Genomic DNA, 17457 nt, shown 5'->3' with positions numbered 1-17457 from the left:
TGATGTTTATTACATCCTCCACACATTTGGAAATATAAGTCATAGTTGTCTCAGTATCTTCATCTGTGTTCACCAGACTGTTCACTATGGCTGCATCCCTGAAGACATCCCAGTTTGTGGTGTCAAAGCAGTTTCTGAGACTTTCCATAGCTCCTTCATGCCAGACCCTAATTTGTTTCACAGTGGGCTTATCTCTGATCAAGAGAGGTTTGTAAGCTGGTATTAGTTTTATGGAAATGTGATCAGAGCCACCCAGGTTTGGTTGTTGTACAGCTCTGTATGTCCCTTTTTATGTTAGTGTAAGCCCTGTCCAGAGTATTTGCTCCCCTTGTGGGAAAATCCACAATTTGGTAGTAACTGGGTAGCACCTCCCTAAGATCTGCTTTGTTGAAGTCACCAGCTACCATAAATGCACAGTCAGAATGCTTGCATTGTTGCTCACAAGGGGAAGCTCGTGCTATAGGACTGCTGGACTGCAGCCCTCCCACCTAGAAAAAACAAAAGAAAAATCTGTAAAACAAGAAAACAAAAAAAAAAACATGAGTCCCGACTTCTCTGCGCATGCGCAGACACATTGGGAAACTCAGACTGCCTTTATCAGCAGTCCAGATACAGACAAAGAGATACCCAGCAATCTGTGTGGTGAGATACCCAGGAATCTGTATGATGATGACCGCACAGAACAGAGGAGCTCCGGACTGCTTCAGCTGCAGGCAGAACCAATGAGGACTGAGGGGTGAGCTCTCACGGGGATTTCACTACTGTGCGGGCTTCATTCATGAAACAGTCATATGTGGATTATACTGCTGGACAAAGGCTTCAGGTAGGTATAGAAATGGTCGCTGGCTGGATTGTGGGCTTCGTTCATGAAGCGAGTAGGTATGGAAATGGTCGTATGTGGATTATACTGCTGGATACATTTTTTACAGCAGGTAGGTGAAGGCTTCATGACATGGATTATACTGCTGAACAAAGGCTTCGGGTGGGTGTGTGTAAAATGCCCCTGTTGCTATATACTGGTGGCTAGAGAGAACAAATGGTGGTGGGTAGAGATACTCAGGCTTGAACCCTGTACCTTGGATGCAGGTGGCAAGGATCTGAATTCCCTATCCACCACAATTTCTAAAATAATTTGCAGATTTTTGCCTCATATTTGTTCTGTTCCTCATAAAATCTGTGGTTTCTGTATCTACATTTTTCCTTGCAAAGTCTGTAGTGCAGTGGTGCACTGGTAGCATTCCTGCCTGACAGCTACAGGTTCTCTGGTTTGATTCTTGGCTGGGGTGCCTTCTGTGTGGAGTCTGCATGTCCTCCCATCTTACAAAGATGTGTCTGGAGTTTCTCTGTTTGCTCTGCTGAAAATTGTCTTTTGTTCCAAGTCAGACTAGTTTCCTGGTTAAATGTTTAAAAATAACAGGCATTTGAATTTCAGACTTCATATTCTTCAGAAAGTACATGGTAACACAAAACCGTTTATCGTTGTCTAAGTTTATAACATGGATATTTGAAATTTGTCCCTATTTTTGGGACTGTATTCCCCCATTATTGGCTTCGTCCAGGTATTTTGTGCTAAGGTTGAGAGCTATCTGTGGTGAGAACTGAATTCACTGAATGTTTGGGGGCTGTATTCCCCCCAATTACTGTCTTTGTCCACATGCTTTTTGCTAAGAGGTTGAGAGCTATGGTGAGAACTGAATTCACTGAATATGTTTGGGGGCTGTATTCCCCCATTATTGGTTTTGTTCAGGTGTTTTGTGCCAAGAGGTTGACAGCTATGGTGAGAACTGAATTCACTAAATGGTAGTCATTTAAGTTTGTCTTCCTCTCTTTCACAAAACAGCTGATTTGGCATAGTGGTATGTTTCTCTGACTGTTTTGCACAGGGTCCCCTGAGTTAAAGACATGGCAGTGAAATGTATGGTGGTAACACAGCATTTTATTCTAGAAACTTTCCAACATTATATAAGCAATGTTTAAAATGTGTCCCTGGTTTTTGGGCTTTTGTCCCTCCCCCAATAAATTTCGGCTTTTTCCAGATTTCTTGTGCTGCAAAGTTCAGAGATACAACTGCATGTCAAGTAGATTTTACAAGGAGCTGAGAGCTACAGGGGAACAAAACTTTAGTGCTGGTTATTCTGAGTCTGCTTGCATTGTTAATAGCACAACAGGTATTGTACTTGCTTTTGATGCAGAAGGCTGTGGGTTCTACTCCCACAGTAGATAGATGCATTGCTGATGCTATACTGTGTTGTAAAGGGGGGTGGATGCTGCAGTCCTTTTTGGCGAAGATACCTAGACTAGTAACTATGAACCTGTTATCAGTTTGCCATACAGTCCCTACTGCGATATTACTAGCTTATCATTTTTTTTAATGCATGCAACAGGCATGCAACATAGGCAATTTATTCCTCAAGGGCAACAGGCACTTTATTTGTAGATGAATAAACAATGACATATAAAGTTGTTTGCTAGCAGCATCCTCTTCTTTGTTACAGATTTCTTTAATGTGGAATTATTTAGATGACTCTTACTACTTCAGAGATTGTGCATATTTACTGATATCGGTGGACTGTAGAAGGTTGAGTAGACTTTTATGATGGAAATGTTCTGAATTGGGTAGTTTTGTCATTGGTGCATGCATTTTGTTTCATTGTTTACTGGAAAAATGTTCAAAACAATAAATTTAAAATGCCCTCTAACAACTGTACTGTATTGTACAAGGAATACAATTTAATACAATCGGGAAGGTGTATCAAAGAGCATGTGTATGTTTCATGTTCAAGGAGCCTATGATTTGAAAACAGCCCAAAAGGGGCCTATGATTTGAAAACAGCCCAAATTTAATCTTTATCTGCCACTGGCAAAATGTATTTTCTTTGAATGTGGGTTTCAATGCTGTTTCAATGCATGTGAGTTTCAAGGGCAGAGAAGTTTTAATGCTAAGTTTGTTTTCATTGTGAGACTGCATTGCTTAGTTTAGCAGATATCTATTGGGGTTTGTGCTGTAAAAATGCAAAATAAAACTTTCAAATGAAATCCAAATCATCGCAGAAGTAAAGCAGTATGCACATTACAGTGTTTATGGTAAGTGGGGCAAAATAACTAAGGAATGGGACATTGGAATGGTTGCAGGGGGGAGGCTCCAATCGACCATGATTTTGAGAGGGGAAGGGTAGCAAACTCAGACAGCTCCAGTTGAACTATACCTCTCAGCTGTCCATATTTTTGCAGAATGAATAGATATTTGCTTCTTATTTTTGGTTTGTTCCTTATAAAATGTGTGGTTTTCTGGCAAATCATTTAGGAATGAAGTCACTAAATGACAGATATTGAGTTTACGTCATAACCTTCAGAAAAATGCATGCTAAAGCAAGACCTGTTATTCTATCAACTGCCTTAAGTTTATACAAGAGCAATTTTTGGTAGTGTTTGTATGTTCCCCCAATATATTTGGCCTTGTCCAGATTTCCTGCATTAACAGGTTGAGAGGTACGTGCAAATAAATTGCTTTATAGTATTAGGCATATCCAAACCTATCAACTGTTCCCGATTTTGGCTCAAAATGTTGCTCTTCCCCTAATAACCCCTCTGCAAAATGGCAATTTTGGAAGAAAACATGGAGGGTTTACAATTAATAAATAACTGTAATAATCAGTTATAGATTACTTTTATTTCAGAAATGCATGTAGACTCTTTTATTTTGTCAGCTGCTCAAGTTAGTAGTACTAATATTAAAAAAAAGCATTCTTTGACAGGTTCCCAGCTGTATTGTGTGGCTATTTTATATTTTTGCATCACATTTTTGGTCCATTTTTCATAAAATTTTGTTTGTTTTTGGCAAATTAGTGGCAAATCATTAAAGACTGAAGTTAGAAAATAATGAAAGACATTTGAGTTTCAGATTTCGTACCTTTCAGAAAATTCATACAAATGCAAGACCTACTATTCTATTATCTTTCTAAGTTTATAAGAGAAATATTTAAAAATTGTCCTTATTTTTGGGCTTTTGTCCTACTTCTATGTATGGCTTTGTCCAGATTTCTTTCTGAGGTTGAGAGGTATGACAAATGTGTCAGGGCCATCGCATTCAGCCAGAGACATTTCAAATTGTGACAAATTGCACCCCACTCCCCCATGTAGTGACTCCGGATGTGTCCAAGCAAGGCAAGGAGCAGTTATGCAGTGTAAATGTGCAGACTATTCCCCCCATCCAAGGTAAACACAAGTACTACAGTGGCTTTTCTTCTGTCATTGATTTTGCAGAATATTCTGGTTTCTGTCATATTTTTATACTGTTGATTTATGCTTATTATTATTATTCAGAAAGTGCCATTTTCTCTGTGTTTAAGTAGCAGTACTTTAATGACCATCAGGTACGCTTGTCTGATATTGTAAGATGCAAGTAAGTTTTAATAAGCAGTATTGCCAACATTGAAAGCCTTTCTGTTGCTGCCATGCAGAGAATACTTACATAACTAGATAGCGTATAAGCCTTGGGAATTGAAATGCATAAGACAGTATTTGTAATAAAGGACAGGATTGCATTATGTTAAAGCTCATTACAAGCTTTACCTGCAAACTAAACAGAATGCCAATCTATCACGTGTGGTCCATATCCTGTGCAGTAATCCTTTAAGCAATATATGTTGAGCCTGTTTCTTGTTTGCTTTTCATTTTTTACTTTGATCATGTTTTCCCAATGAAACAAGTAGATAGTTGTTGTCAGGCAGCAGGTTTTTTTGGATAAGAAACAATTTTACAAGTGGGGGTATCACAGAGATTGCTACTTTCAGCATGTTACTTGGTACTTTAATAAAGCTGAATATAAATTATAATTAGAACTGGAGTGCAAGGAGAAGTGATTTGAGTTAAGTGCTGCTTGTTTTTCTTATACTTGATTTTGACTGGCATTCCAGTAATGTATTTAAAAAGTAATTTATTTTTTCATGCCTCACATCCTTTTTGTTTCCATCTAGATATTAAGTAAGCTGTTATGCAGCCAATGGATTGAAATATTTTTTTTTCTTCTACACTTCATTTTGTCTTGATTGGACTCTCATAATGATGGTTTGGCACCCAGGGCAGCATATTTAATTAAAGTTTTTGTGGTTTTGAGCATAGCCCCTCCCTTTTCTAGTTGGTCACACCCATTCCCATTGACCCCATTGACCCCACCCATTCAACTGTCTCCTGCAGCCCCCCTTTGGTTTGAAGTCCCCAGCCACCACTGTAGCTCACATATAGTATTATGCAGTATACTCAGTACTTCAGTGATGTTAGCACTTGGTGGTGTATATTCAGCTGCTATATAGGCACCATTTATTTCTCTGGGCACATAAAAAGGTCTGCATTTCAGTATCAGAAATTCCACATTTACAGAGCAATGGTCATTCACAATGTTACAGTTTTTGCACCAGCTATCATTCACAAAAATGCACACTTCCACCTCCCTTAGCTTTTCCACACAGAGCTAGGTTCCTATCAGCTCTGAACAAAGTGAAACCATCCAGGCTTACAGCACTGTCACTAATCCTGTTATTTAACCAAGTCTCTGTAAAGATTATGAGACAGGAATTTCTCACCTTGTTTGTGGTGTTCAGCTCAAGCCTGAGAAAGTCCATCTTGTGTCTAATGAGCATACATTTGCTAACAGAACTGAGGGAAGTGCAGGCTTGTTAGGGTTTATTTTCAATCTGGCAGCGCATCTACCAAGCTGATCAGCCATGTTAGTTACTGTACACCATGTTATGTAGCAGCTCTGTCCAGTATGACATCAGGGAGCAACACTGAACCCTGCCTTTGTGCTCTACACATTCAATGGCTGTTCATACTGAGAAAACTACCAGCACAGGTAAATGTGTATCTACCTGCATGTGTTCACCTGTCATTTGCATGTACATCACAGCGCACTGTAGCTTGTGGGATGGGCACTTTCGCGCCACCATTTTCTGTATTGTTTATTCACAGAACAAAGCACTGCTATGGACCTACCTGTAGTGCCTGGGCCAGAACATAAGGTTAGGGTCACAATCTGCACAGGGAGTGATGATAATGACATCCAGACTGGCTCACAGTCACAGGACACACCGGCACTGTCTCTGTCCTGGGTGGTCCTACTCCCACTGCATATGGTGACACTTTGACTTTGTTCACACTTACACTTGCTGCCACAAAAGAAGTCTGTGACTGACAGCACTGCTACTACTCCCTCTGGGCCTGTGGTATCAGAAACACACACTGCAACTGGTATATAAATAGATATTACATGATTAGCAGTCACTGGGTTAAGGCAAGATTCACTCAAGAGATGTGCAGGGCTATAATCCAGGTACACTCTACAGCTACTAACTCTAACCAAGAGACTATTGGCATGGTATTTATCCTTTATTATGGGCATGGTGTGTGTCCTTTATTACTGGCATGGTGTGTCTCCTTAAGGATGTTGTTATTCAGCATTGTTAAAGCTTCTGGGAAGTAAAATAGTCTAGAGAGAATCCTATGCTTCCACTGCTGTGGTCAGTGGTGGGGCAAGTTGCACCCATGGCCATCTCCATGCAAATGTTAGCCAGTGTCACTCCAGGGTTCTGATACCTTAGTGTTTCCCTGCAGCCAGTGGTGTGTGCATTTTCCTGGTGACTGCATAGAATGGCCATCACGGGGTATAACATCTGTACTTTCCACATTTGGGGTATCACCATGCCTTACCATGTGCCAGAGGTGGCCATGCTGCGGAGTCACTCAGAGGGCCCCTCATGTATGCCTCCCCTATAGGTCCTTTCCACCAGTTCTTATATGTGTGCCCCATCAGTCTTCCTGAGTACCTATGCCCATCTGTTATAGGGGGCCTCACTATACAGGCCTGTATTGTCTACCCATGATGCACCATCACAGTGGTCATATTGAATTAACCCATAGTAGCAACCCACCTAATCAAAAAATAAATAATCTATGATGTTAATGATCACCATCCCTATTATCTATGTCTCTCCTTCCCTTTACCAGTCATCTCACACACCATTGTTGTGCAGACAGTTATATTTCTATCTGCTCTTAACAATCTGTGAAAATGATGATGGTACACCTGTAGACAACTGATGCATAGTACAGCTTTAACATGTGGTGCCCAGCATAGCTTGTACAAAACATTGCATGCTTCCTATTGTTATGTGTGACACTGAACAGCCACTTTGAACTAGTTACCCCTAGAGGTGGACTAGACATTGCCACTTTGCCTGCTCTGCCATATAAAGTGGGAGACACCATTTGAGGAGTGTAATGTAGCCATGGACTGCTGTCTATAACCATTAGTCTTGTACCAGGAGGACGTTGTGCTGGAGGTTGCAATAAGTCTTGCTATTGTCGGAGTGGAGGGTCCCAGTGATTATGACTGAGTTGTCTGCTTTATTAGGTTCATATCACGTAGCATGCAGCATGCTGCAATACTTAACAGGCTGTGTCACAAGTCTAGTCATTACTCGTAGAATGACTAAGCATTGCAACCTGGATTTCAACAAACTGAACACATGCTCTATTATATTCAAGGTGTAGGCATGGGTGGTGTTACTCTGATGCTCAGCCATGATTTGTGGATTATAAATGTACATCTTCAATCAGGACTCCAGGAGTATTCTGCATCACCTACAACAAATTCAAGTCATATTGTTGGTTGAGATGTGTTTTTGCTTTAGATATTGAGGTGCACCAGTAAGCCTACATTTACTGAGAAGCTGGCTTTGTGGGATGTCACCATCCAGGAGCCGATGATAATGATAACTTCTATGCCGTATATGGATATCATAGATAATGCCAGGGTGCTGTGCAGAAATACCGCTTCTGGGCACATACGTACTGCACCTTACCTGGTAGTTTATGGAATGTTAGCCCTTCCTGTTGATATAATGCTCTCTGTGGACCCTAGGTGGGGCCATTATTACCACACAGATGTTATCCACAGCTCCCTGCACATTGAGGAGTTTGGAAATATCATAATAAACACATCTGGTGGAGGCTTACTCCACTGTCATACTGTGTAAACAGATGTGCTCATCTACAAGTGGCAGCAGTTTACCGAGGAGTATCTTGAGTATTGTACATGGTGATGGCTGTGATATACCCAATGTGTCTCCAGTGTATCTCTGGAACGTACCTGTAACTAAAATGGTAAATGCCATACATACCTTTATATCTAGCTATAGGAGAAGCTCATGAATTCCTCTATTTCAACGTTATGGGCCATACAGGTCAAATAATGCTTGTATAATGTCTGTCCAGTCAGAAACTATGCTGGAGCTGCTAGTCTGGTAGCTGGTGGGATGTTAGCATTTAGTGGCACCATTTGCTTACAAATTGTACCCAAAGGAGATGGCTAGTGGCAGTGATTAGTTAAGCATTCATTTGAATACATGTCTTCATCTGCATTTCATTATACATTCATTTTTATACCCCTTTTTCTATGCCTTTAGTTCATTGTCCTATAGAGAAAAAGGTTATATTAATTTCTACCTAACTGCACATTCTTGTTTATGGTGCAAGAATGCACTACATATTTCACAATTCCGCTATAAATACTTATCAAAGTTGCATGAAAATATGTAAGATTTTCAGAAATGTGTTAAAAATAGAAGATTAAGCATGTAAAATCTTCGGGTCTATATTGCTTCATCGAAGTTTCAAAACTTCGAAACTGATATGATTGGCACCATATCATACAAGTTTTGATACATTGAACGTTTTAACGGAAATCTCTGTAAGGGAAGATTTCCCTTTAATTTCACTCACTGTAGTGTGATCTCGGAGTTGATATATTTAAGTAGCGGGGGGTGTGGGGTGCAGGGGGCTTGCCCCCCCCCCGGGTGAAACATTTAGGTAAGTTATTTTCTTGTTTTTTTTTCAGTATTCGAAGTTTCAAAACATCAATAATATGGTCTTGACCATATTAGATTCAATGTTTTGAAGCTTTGATTATGTGATATAGACACAAATCTTCAGGTGTAAATGTATAATCAAATTTGAAAACATTGTTTACCTGTATAGGTGACATAGGTGGGTAAAAGAAAAAAATCAAGATGATCAGTAAATTCTATAAGATGCAATAATAACATGTAATTTCCTCACATTACAGATAGGTTCATACCAGAGTAGTGGGCATAGAGAACATTTGTAGTCTAGCCGCTTGATCACATTTCCTCAGTACCCAGCCAACATGAAAAAACTGCTATCTAATCTCCTTTCAATGAGGTTTCGAAGGGTCAGACCAGGAGTGAATTTACAAATTTCTGTACATTCACCAGGTTGCACATACAGAGGCTCAGAAAGCTACTTTGCTTTACAACTAAGGCAATACTATTCCATAAGAGATAGATGCTTTGAAAAAGATATCATTTGAAGTTTAGTTCCCTTTAGTGGGTGTTTATGGTGCTTTTTGGTTTGCAGATATGTAGGATATCAAATAAGTCTGGATCCTTTGAGGCATTGTTCATTTAGAAAACAGAGAAGGGAGAAAGTGCTGCAACATTCTCTGTGGAACACAAAGAAGGCATGCCCTTGATTTTGATAGTGAAGAAACACTGCAGTGTTTTAAGATGAGTCATATGCTTAGATAAGCATGTACCAAAATTTAGTCTTTATATACCATTATGGGCCTGATGAAAGAGGAGTTCATAGGGATAATAATGTCCCTTGAGTCCTTGTAATCGGTCTGGCTAAAATAGAAGGGTTTTCTAATGACGATGGATACATGGTGATCAAAGGAGAGTTAATTGTCAAAGAAGTGCCCAGACCCAAGTAACTGTGCAATTTTTGAAAGGGTGTCATCTATATGGTAGGTCCACAAGTGCCTATGATTGACAAATGACAGAATATTACATTGCGTGGCATTCAGCTTAAGGTTGTGGTCCTGTTACCATGTGTCTGTACCTGTTATGCCCTCCTGCAGAATCTGGAAATCAGGTCGAGATTTTTAGGATAGCACCATGTTTGCACTCATCTGCAAGGTTGTTCAGTCGTAGTCCCTTGATATCAGCCTTGACATCAGTGAAGTAAATAACCAAGAGAAGTGGCCTGCAGACTGATCTCTGACAGACACCACCAGTAATAACCCCTTTCAATGAACTTGTGCCCCGTACACTAATGGATTGGGTTCTCTAAGTAAGTCAGTTTAGTATTGACTAGGTAACATGGGAATTGCGTTTAGTTTGGTTAGCCTCTTGATAATTCCAGAAATTGAAATAGTATCAAAGGCCTTGGAGAGGTTGCGGTAACAGTGTGAAATGATTTGTCTGCATACAGTGCATCAATGACTTGCTCAAAGGAGTCCACCATTTTTAAGTGGTAGGAGCTATCTTTGATGAACCCAAACTGACAAGGGTGAGAGGATTATAGACTGATGTCATCCTTGTCAATAAGTTCCATATTGATGTGCCACACTGCTTCACAGATAAGGCTGGTTAAGCTAATAGGTATAGAGTTTCCAGGGTCAATGGTGGGTCCCCCTTGTGAAATGAGATAAATTCAGATGGTCTCCACACCTCTGATATGAATTTAGTGGAGAAGACACTGATGAAATGGCATCTGAGATTTTCAACAAAAAACAAACAAACATATAAACAAAAAACCCACTAATCCACAAGGTCCAGATGGAATACCAGGGATATTCTGGAAAATACTGTAGTGGATTTTATATGCTTACTTAGATTCTTTTTCCAAAGAATGCTGAATGAGGCCTTTTTCTACTACAGTGAAAGGCAGCAGTGATTTTTATCAGTTAATGAGAATGGTAGGAAAAGTAACTCTGAATAGTTGGCCCTACTTCCTAGAAATTTAAAATAATTATGACAACATTTCTACCCATAAATAACAGACGCTAGAAGAATGTTAGCAATGATGACTTTACACAAGGGAGGTCATTTCTTACAAATGTAGTCTGTTCTTATACCAATGTAATTTAGGCTATGGACTAGTACTTACCAGTTGATGTAATCATGTTGAATACATCCAAAATGTTTGACTCGGTACAGTGTAAAAGCTTACAGAGTGCCCTGGGATAGAAACAGACTTAGCTAATATGCAGTAACCTAGTTTACAAGCTGGTTAACCAAACATTTTGAGTGAATTACAAAGGAGTATTTTCAAACTCCTATAATAACCTGTGGGATGCTACAGCAGTCAGTCATGTGACTCATATTGTTTCATTTATTTTTTTTACGTCTGAAGTTAGTAGTGAGAATAAAATTTAGGTTTTAAAATTCACAGATGACTGCAGTTAAGTATCAATCTATGATTTTCCAAACTTATCAAGTAATTTAGCTTTGTGTTAATTAATAAAGGAGTAAAATTTAACATCAATAAAAAGTAATAATGGCCAGTAGGGTGGGCAGTACTGGTGAAGTAAAGGACAACCCAGAGGAGTTGTGAGGCCATTCACAATGCAGGAAGGTTCAATATTTCCCCAAAAATGCCCTGTTTGGAGATCATTATTGCATTTGGAAACTAGGCTATATGTTAAAGTGGGGCTGTATTTGTTTGACTATTACCATTTTATATACCTACTTCATTCTGTTGAAAGTTCACATAACCGAAACGTAAACGATCAAGACAAAAGGACTGAAATGACATAAGAATGAACCTTTACATTGCTGAAATTTAGAACAATGAAATACCACTCACACACCACTCAGAGATTCTGAATGCAGATCGCAGTAGAGTGAAGATCGGGAAATTTGCCCTTTTCCCCACTGTAGTGTGATCTTGGATTTACTATATATAATTTGTGGGGGGGGGGGTGGCTTGCCCCCTGCAAAAACATAAAACAAGTTAGATGTTTTGTGTTGAAATGCAACAGCTGGTGTTTCACTGTTTTGAATTTCGGAATTTCAAAGGTTTGGTCTTGTGAGATTTCGGTCTTCTCGTCTCGTTCGTTTAAGTTTCGGTTATGTGAACTTTTGACAGACTTGAAGTAGACCTATGCATATCTATATATATATATATATATATATATATATATATATATATATATATATATATATATATATATATATATATATATATATATATATGTATATATATATATATATATAAATGTATAGTTGAGGTATAGGATATGCAATTGCTTTTGGAGGACATACTTTAAATCCAAAATATACATTATGTAAGTATTTGTTGTCTACACACATATCCCCCTCCCCCACACACACACTGAGTTTTATAATTATGCGCACTAACATATGCAGACAGTCTCTCTCTCTCTCTCTCTCTCTCTCTCTCACACACACACACACACACACACACACACACACACACACACACACACACACACACACACACACACACACACACACACACACACACACACACACACACACACACACACACACACACACACACACACACACACACACACACACACACACACACTCTGTCTCTATCACACAAACAAGTACACACATTCATCCTTTATTCCAATGTAGAACAAACATGACAACTCTGTGTGTTCAATCTGAACTTTACAGCATCTTAATATGCTGTTGTGAAGCTACAAATGCGATACAAGGCTTTCCTTGTACATTAGTAACCTCTTAGAGAATGTCTGTTCTCCAGTTGATTATTACTGTTATGATCCACCCATTTTTGCAAAGTCAGTAATGTTTTTTGTTTGTTTTTCTTTTGGCTTTTCCCGGTTAGGGGTCGCCACAGCAGAACTCCGGTCAGCTAATGATTGTCAGTCGATTTTTATGGTGCCAAGGTGCCAGCCCAACACCCAACCTTCAATGAAGGCAAGCCCATTCACGCATGTCTTTTGAATGCCACTGGACGACAGGGAGGACATGCAGACTCCACACAGAAGGTGCTCCAGCCAAGAATCAAACGGGAGAACCTCTTGCTGTGAGGCGACAACGCTACCGCTGCAGCACTGCGGCTTCTGCAAAGTCAAGTACCAAAATTCTTATAGAAATTAATGTTTCCAAATGCATTTCCATTAATAGTATATGGTTATTCTTTATTAGATTTACCAAAATGCATTACTGCAAAGTCACTAATGCATTTTGGTAAATCTAATAAAGAATAACTACATACTATTAATGGAAATGCATTTGGAAACATTAATTTCTATAAGAATTTTGGTACTTAAATTCTGTTCAACTTTTCTTCTTTTAGAATGTTTTTTTTTTTTCCCCCAAAATAAATGTTTTTGAATCAAACAAAAAAGTCTCTTTAAAGACTTGTAACTTGAAGACAGGCCTCTGTGCTGTTGTTGATTCTAACCAACGTTGACAGACCAATCACTGAGGGTAATGCTCAGTTCTGTATAATTTTACTATTCATTATGCAAATATAAGAGCATTGCATAATATAAATGACCTCCATGATACATATAATAGAGCACTTGTGATACAGATAAGTAATTGATCAAGTAATCTAAAGTGTGATTTTTTTTTTCCAACAAAGTTTACAGCAGTAAATGAACGACTAATTCTGTAGCTGAAAAAAACATTCTGTGATCACGCCATTTAAAAGGGAATTTAGGGTGATCAAAAATACTGGTTGTTAGGTTTGCTAATCATTCTTTAGATGCATCTTATAGAGACTTAGGCTCATCAGCCAGTAATCGGTGAATATTAGCGTAGTGATGGCACTGAAGACAGATGCATTGTTTGTGCAGTATGACGGCAGTGCTGCGAGGATAAAATAATGATTACCATAACTTTGATTCATCCTTTAGGAAGACATGCTGTTCAAGAATATGCCTGACAAAAGTAATTTTAGCAATGGTTTTAAGGAAACGGAAAATGGGTACTCAACAGAAAAACATGGTAGTGGATAAGAGGAATGGTATAACTGACACGTATTAACCCACCATGACAGATATATTTAGTAACAGATATGGTAGAGGCATAGAGACAGGAGATTATGTGATCAAGAATTGTGCCATAGATTTATTAATGAATGAAACTGGAATCTTGTCCTTACATACCCTAATATCACAAACAGTCTACTCAGTGGCCAAAAACAGGAAAAATGAAACTTGACAGGCCTTCTAATGATCTCTAAGAAAGGAAAATGTGTTCTGTGTGACTATATGTTAAACAGCCTGCCACCAATATGTTAAAAAGGATGCCACCAGTATATTTAAAAGAGGATTCAACCAATGCTATCTTTCAATATTTACTAATAGTTGTGAAATATTTTTTCAATCATCTTATCAAATCCATCCATCCATCCTCAACCCCTTTTCCCATCTTGCCCATGTGGTCGAGGTATCACTTCATCAGTGACAATTATCTTCAGCCAAGGTTTACGCTGCCAGGTTGCTAGTCCTGCCATGGTAGTTCATTCGTACCACTCACTCGCACATACACTCTCACCTATGTCCAGTTTCGAGTGTCCAATCCACCTATTGCAACTCTTTGGAATGTGGGAGGAAACCGATGTGAAATGGAAAATCTATAGAACTTGACAAACTGCACATGTAATACATTTTACACAGACAAAAAAGACCCATCTTTAATACAATAAAGAAACATGACAACAATTAAGAAATTATGATAAAAATGCTTTGGTTAAACACATTCTAAATTTTGGAAAGGTTATTCTTTCAGTGTCAGAATATATCCTTCAGACATCACATAAACCAAAAAGACATCAAGATATGGAAAAGTGCTATGGTAATTGGAATATAAGTAGCAAATTGAATTAGAAGTACATCAACATCCTGATCTGAATGCATGTTCATTATTAAAGCAAAGACATGCATCTGGAGCATTTCTCCTTCAGCCTCCACTGACTCATTCCAAGCTGCACTTTCCCAGTAAACAAATGCCTCATTTAACAATTAAGACATTAAAAGTAATGTCTCTTTAAAAAGTAATGCAATCTTGTTACATATATATTATCTTCTGTTCTCTTTACTTATATTGGATTTTGAAGGTTTGCATGCTTATGGTGTAATTCTAATGTGTTATTTTATTCTAATGAAACCATGAACATCAAAACCTGGGATAAATAAAAGGGAACAAAAAAAATGGGATAAATTAAATTATTTTTTAATCAAGGGTTCATATGTTGCTTGATATTGTAATGCTAGGGGCTTGTTAAGTTGGGAGACAGATTTACATTTTGGAACCAAGGTTGCGGGTGGAGATAATAGATGCTGGTTAGAGGATAACATTTGAAAGTTGCACAGTTGAGGACTCTGTAGTAATGGGGACAGATGTGCATGAGAAAGTCAGATTGGGGTTGTGGATGGATGGATTCGCTGTATAATTAGGAACACACTTAAGGATGCAGTCTCATAATCTTTCTTACCCCGGGGAGATTGCATTTTTAGGGTTCCCTTGCAAGGACCACATATATAATCACAGCATTTTGCTTCCATCACTAAGGGAAGGGCACTAGTAGCAATCTGACCATAGTGTAAACAAATATACATGTCACGCTAGCCAGCACTGCAGATTTGTACCTTCTGAAATGCAAAAAGGATGAAACAATGCCATAGAGCAGAACACAATAAGCACAACTGACGTAAGTCACAATGGAATTGTGGAATCATCTCTTTGAATGAGTTTAATTCAGCAGAATCAGTAGCTGCCTATTTACCCTTATGTTGAGAATATGTTCAGAATAAGTTTTAGATTAATGGGCAAGGGTATTAATCAAAGACTGAACCATCATGAGAGCTACAAAAGCATAAATCAGGAAGTGTTTATTTAAAATAAACAGATGTGAGCCAACATACCCATTTCCAAGTGAAGTGAAACTACTATATTAACTAAGCACAGGCTCTTCTATACTGCTTTAAATGTGACATTTTCAAGCATTAACTTCATGATTTATAATTATTTGTTCTGCATATTCCAATCTTTATCTCTTTTAATTCTTTCTTTTGTTTGCCTGCATACATTAAACATCCAGTTAACAAATAAATGTATTCCGTTTGGAAGACAACTGCTTTGTTTACATTTTTACAGGCATGTAATACAATAATATTTCAGCTTATAATTGAAGTTGAACTAATGAAAATTACCTGTTCAAACGTGTTCTTCTGAAAGTCTTCAAATCCAAAGATATCCAAAATTCCAATTTCAAGGGCTGGATCACTGAAAAAGGAAAGAAAATATATCAAAATATATACATTATTATGAGCATTGATGTTTTATGGCAACATTATTGAATTATACATACCATGGCTAGGATTTCTGCTGCTGACCGAATGATTCATTGTTATACATAATTAGTCCAATTGATTGTAGCAGACATGTTGCCATATTACAAAGCATGACATACGTAATTTATAGTACTCCTCACTCATGAAGACTTACTAATGTTAGAAATATACAATAATCTCTCAGTCTGTAGTAAACTAAGGACCATCTAGATGCTTTGTTAGTGTTTTCAGGTAGTCAAAGCATGTTAGTTAGCAACACAAGGATAGAAGGATTTATGAATATATATATATATATATATATATATATATATATATATATATATATATATATATATATTCTATAGTGTAAAAGGTAAACACTGATTTTAATCTCACTACAGTTCAGTTGCATATCAAATCATATAACATATCATATCATATCAGAAACAAAATGAATATGCTTATACTGAAAGGCCTATACAACTCTTACATTTTTTGCTCAAGAATTTTGAACAAAGATAAAAATAATGTGATACAAAGGCCCAAAATCAAAGGCATTTTTAGATATCACTCTAATTCATTTCAAAAAATAATAGAACAACTGGCCCTGCATCAGCATTTATTTTTAGAAAAATAAAAAGTATGAAAAATCTAATGAACAGCATTATTGACTAAGTGCAAAACCTTAGTGAATTACCAGAAAAATCAAACATTTTATGAGCAATACAGCAAAAATATGAAGCAAAATCAGATATGTTGGGCAAAATCAGGGGCATTTGATAGATATTCTTTTAAGTAAGGAATATTGTCCAATGAGGTGTGTGTTAATGTGAAATTAAAGCCTGCCCAGGGGTGTTATGAGGCCCAATGCCGCAGGTGGAGGGCCTCCACACCCCTTGATGGGTGTTAATTACATATTAACAGACACCTTGGATGGCATTATTGTGCTTAGAGAATGGGGTCTCTGTAAAATTGTTGGGTTTTACTATATTACTATATTATTTTTTTTACATATATATTTTTGATGTAAAATAGTTCCTATGCCTAATGTTTGAAACTTTCTGTAGTACATGTTAATGGTATTGGAGGAAGCATTTTTAAATTAAAACTACACAAAAAATAATATAGTACTTAATAAAAATAAGTAAGTAAGACACAACTATTTTACAGATGGCCCATTCTCTTTCTTGTGTCTCATATACAGTTTCTTCTGCTTTCAAACACACACATACATATACGTATTCAGTCTCTTCTGGTTTCATACTCGCATTCACTCACACAAGCATAACTCTCAACTTCTTAGCACAACAGATCTGGAC

At 37.9% G+C, this 17457-nt stretch overlaps 1 protein-coding gene across 1 annotated transcript in view; it reads right to left on the bottom strand.

The window, feature by feature from the left end:
• The window catches only part of MYO16 (myosin XVI), a 2679924-nt gene that overhangs the window by 1061370 nt on the left and 1601097 nt on the right, over positions 1-17457 (bottom strand). Inside the window, exon 21 of the mRNA XM_044071347.1 lies at positions 16019-16091. Within this exon, the coding sequence (XP_043927282.1) occupies positions 16019-16091 (73 nt within the window). The remainder of the gene's footprint in view (positions 1-16018; positions 16092-17457) is intronic.

The sequence above is a fragment of the Protopterus annectens genome, chromosome 5.part0 (assembly GCF_019279795.1).
Source record: "Protopterus annectens isolate FY-2018-M chromosome 5.part0, PAN1.0, whole genome shotgun sequence".
NCBI lineage: Eukaryota > Metazoa > Chordata > Ceratodontiformes > Protopteridae > Protopterus > Protopterus annectens.
The sequence above is the reverse complement of the archived record's forward strand: the minus strand, read 5'-3'. Positions and strand labels throughout refer to the sequence as shown.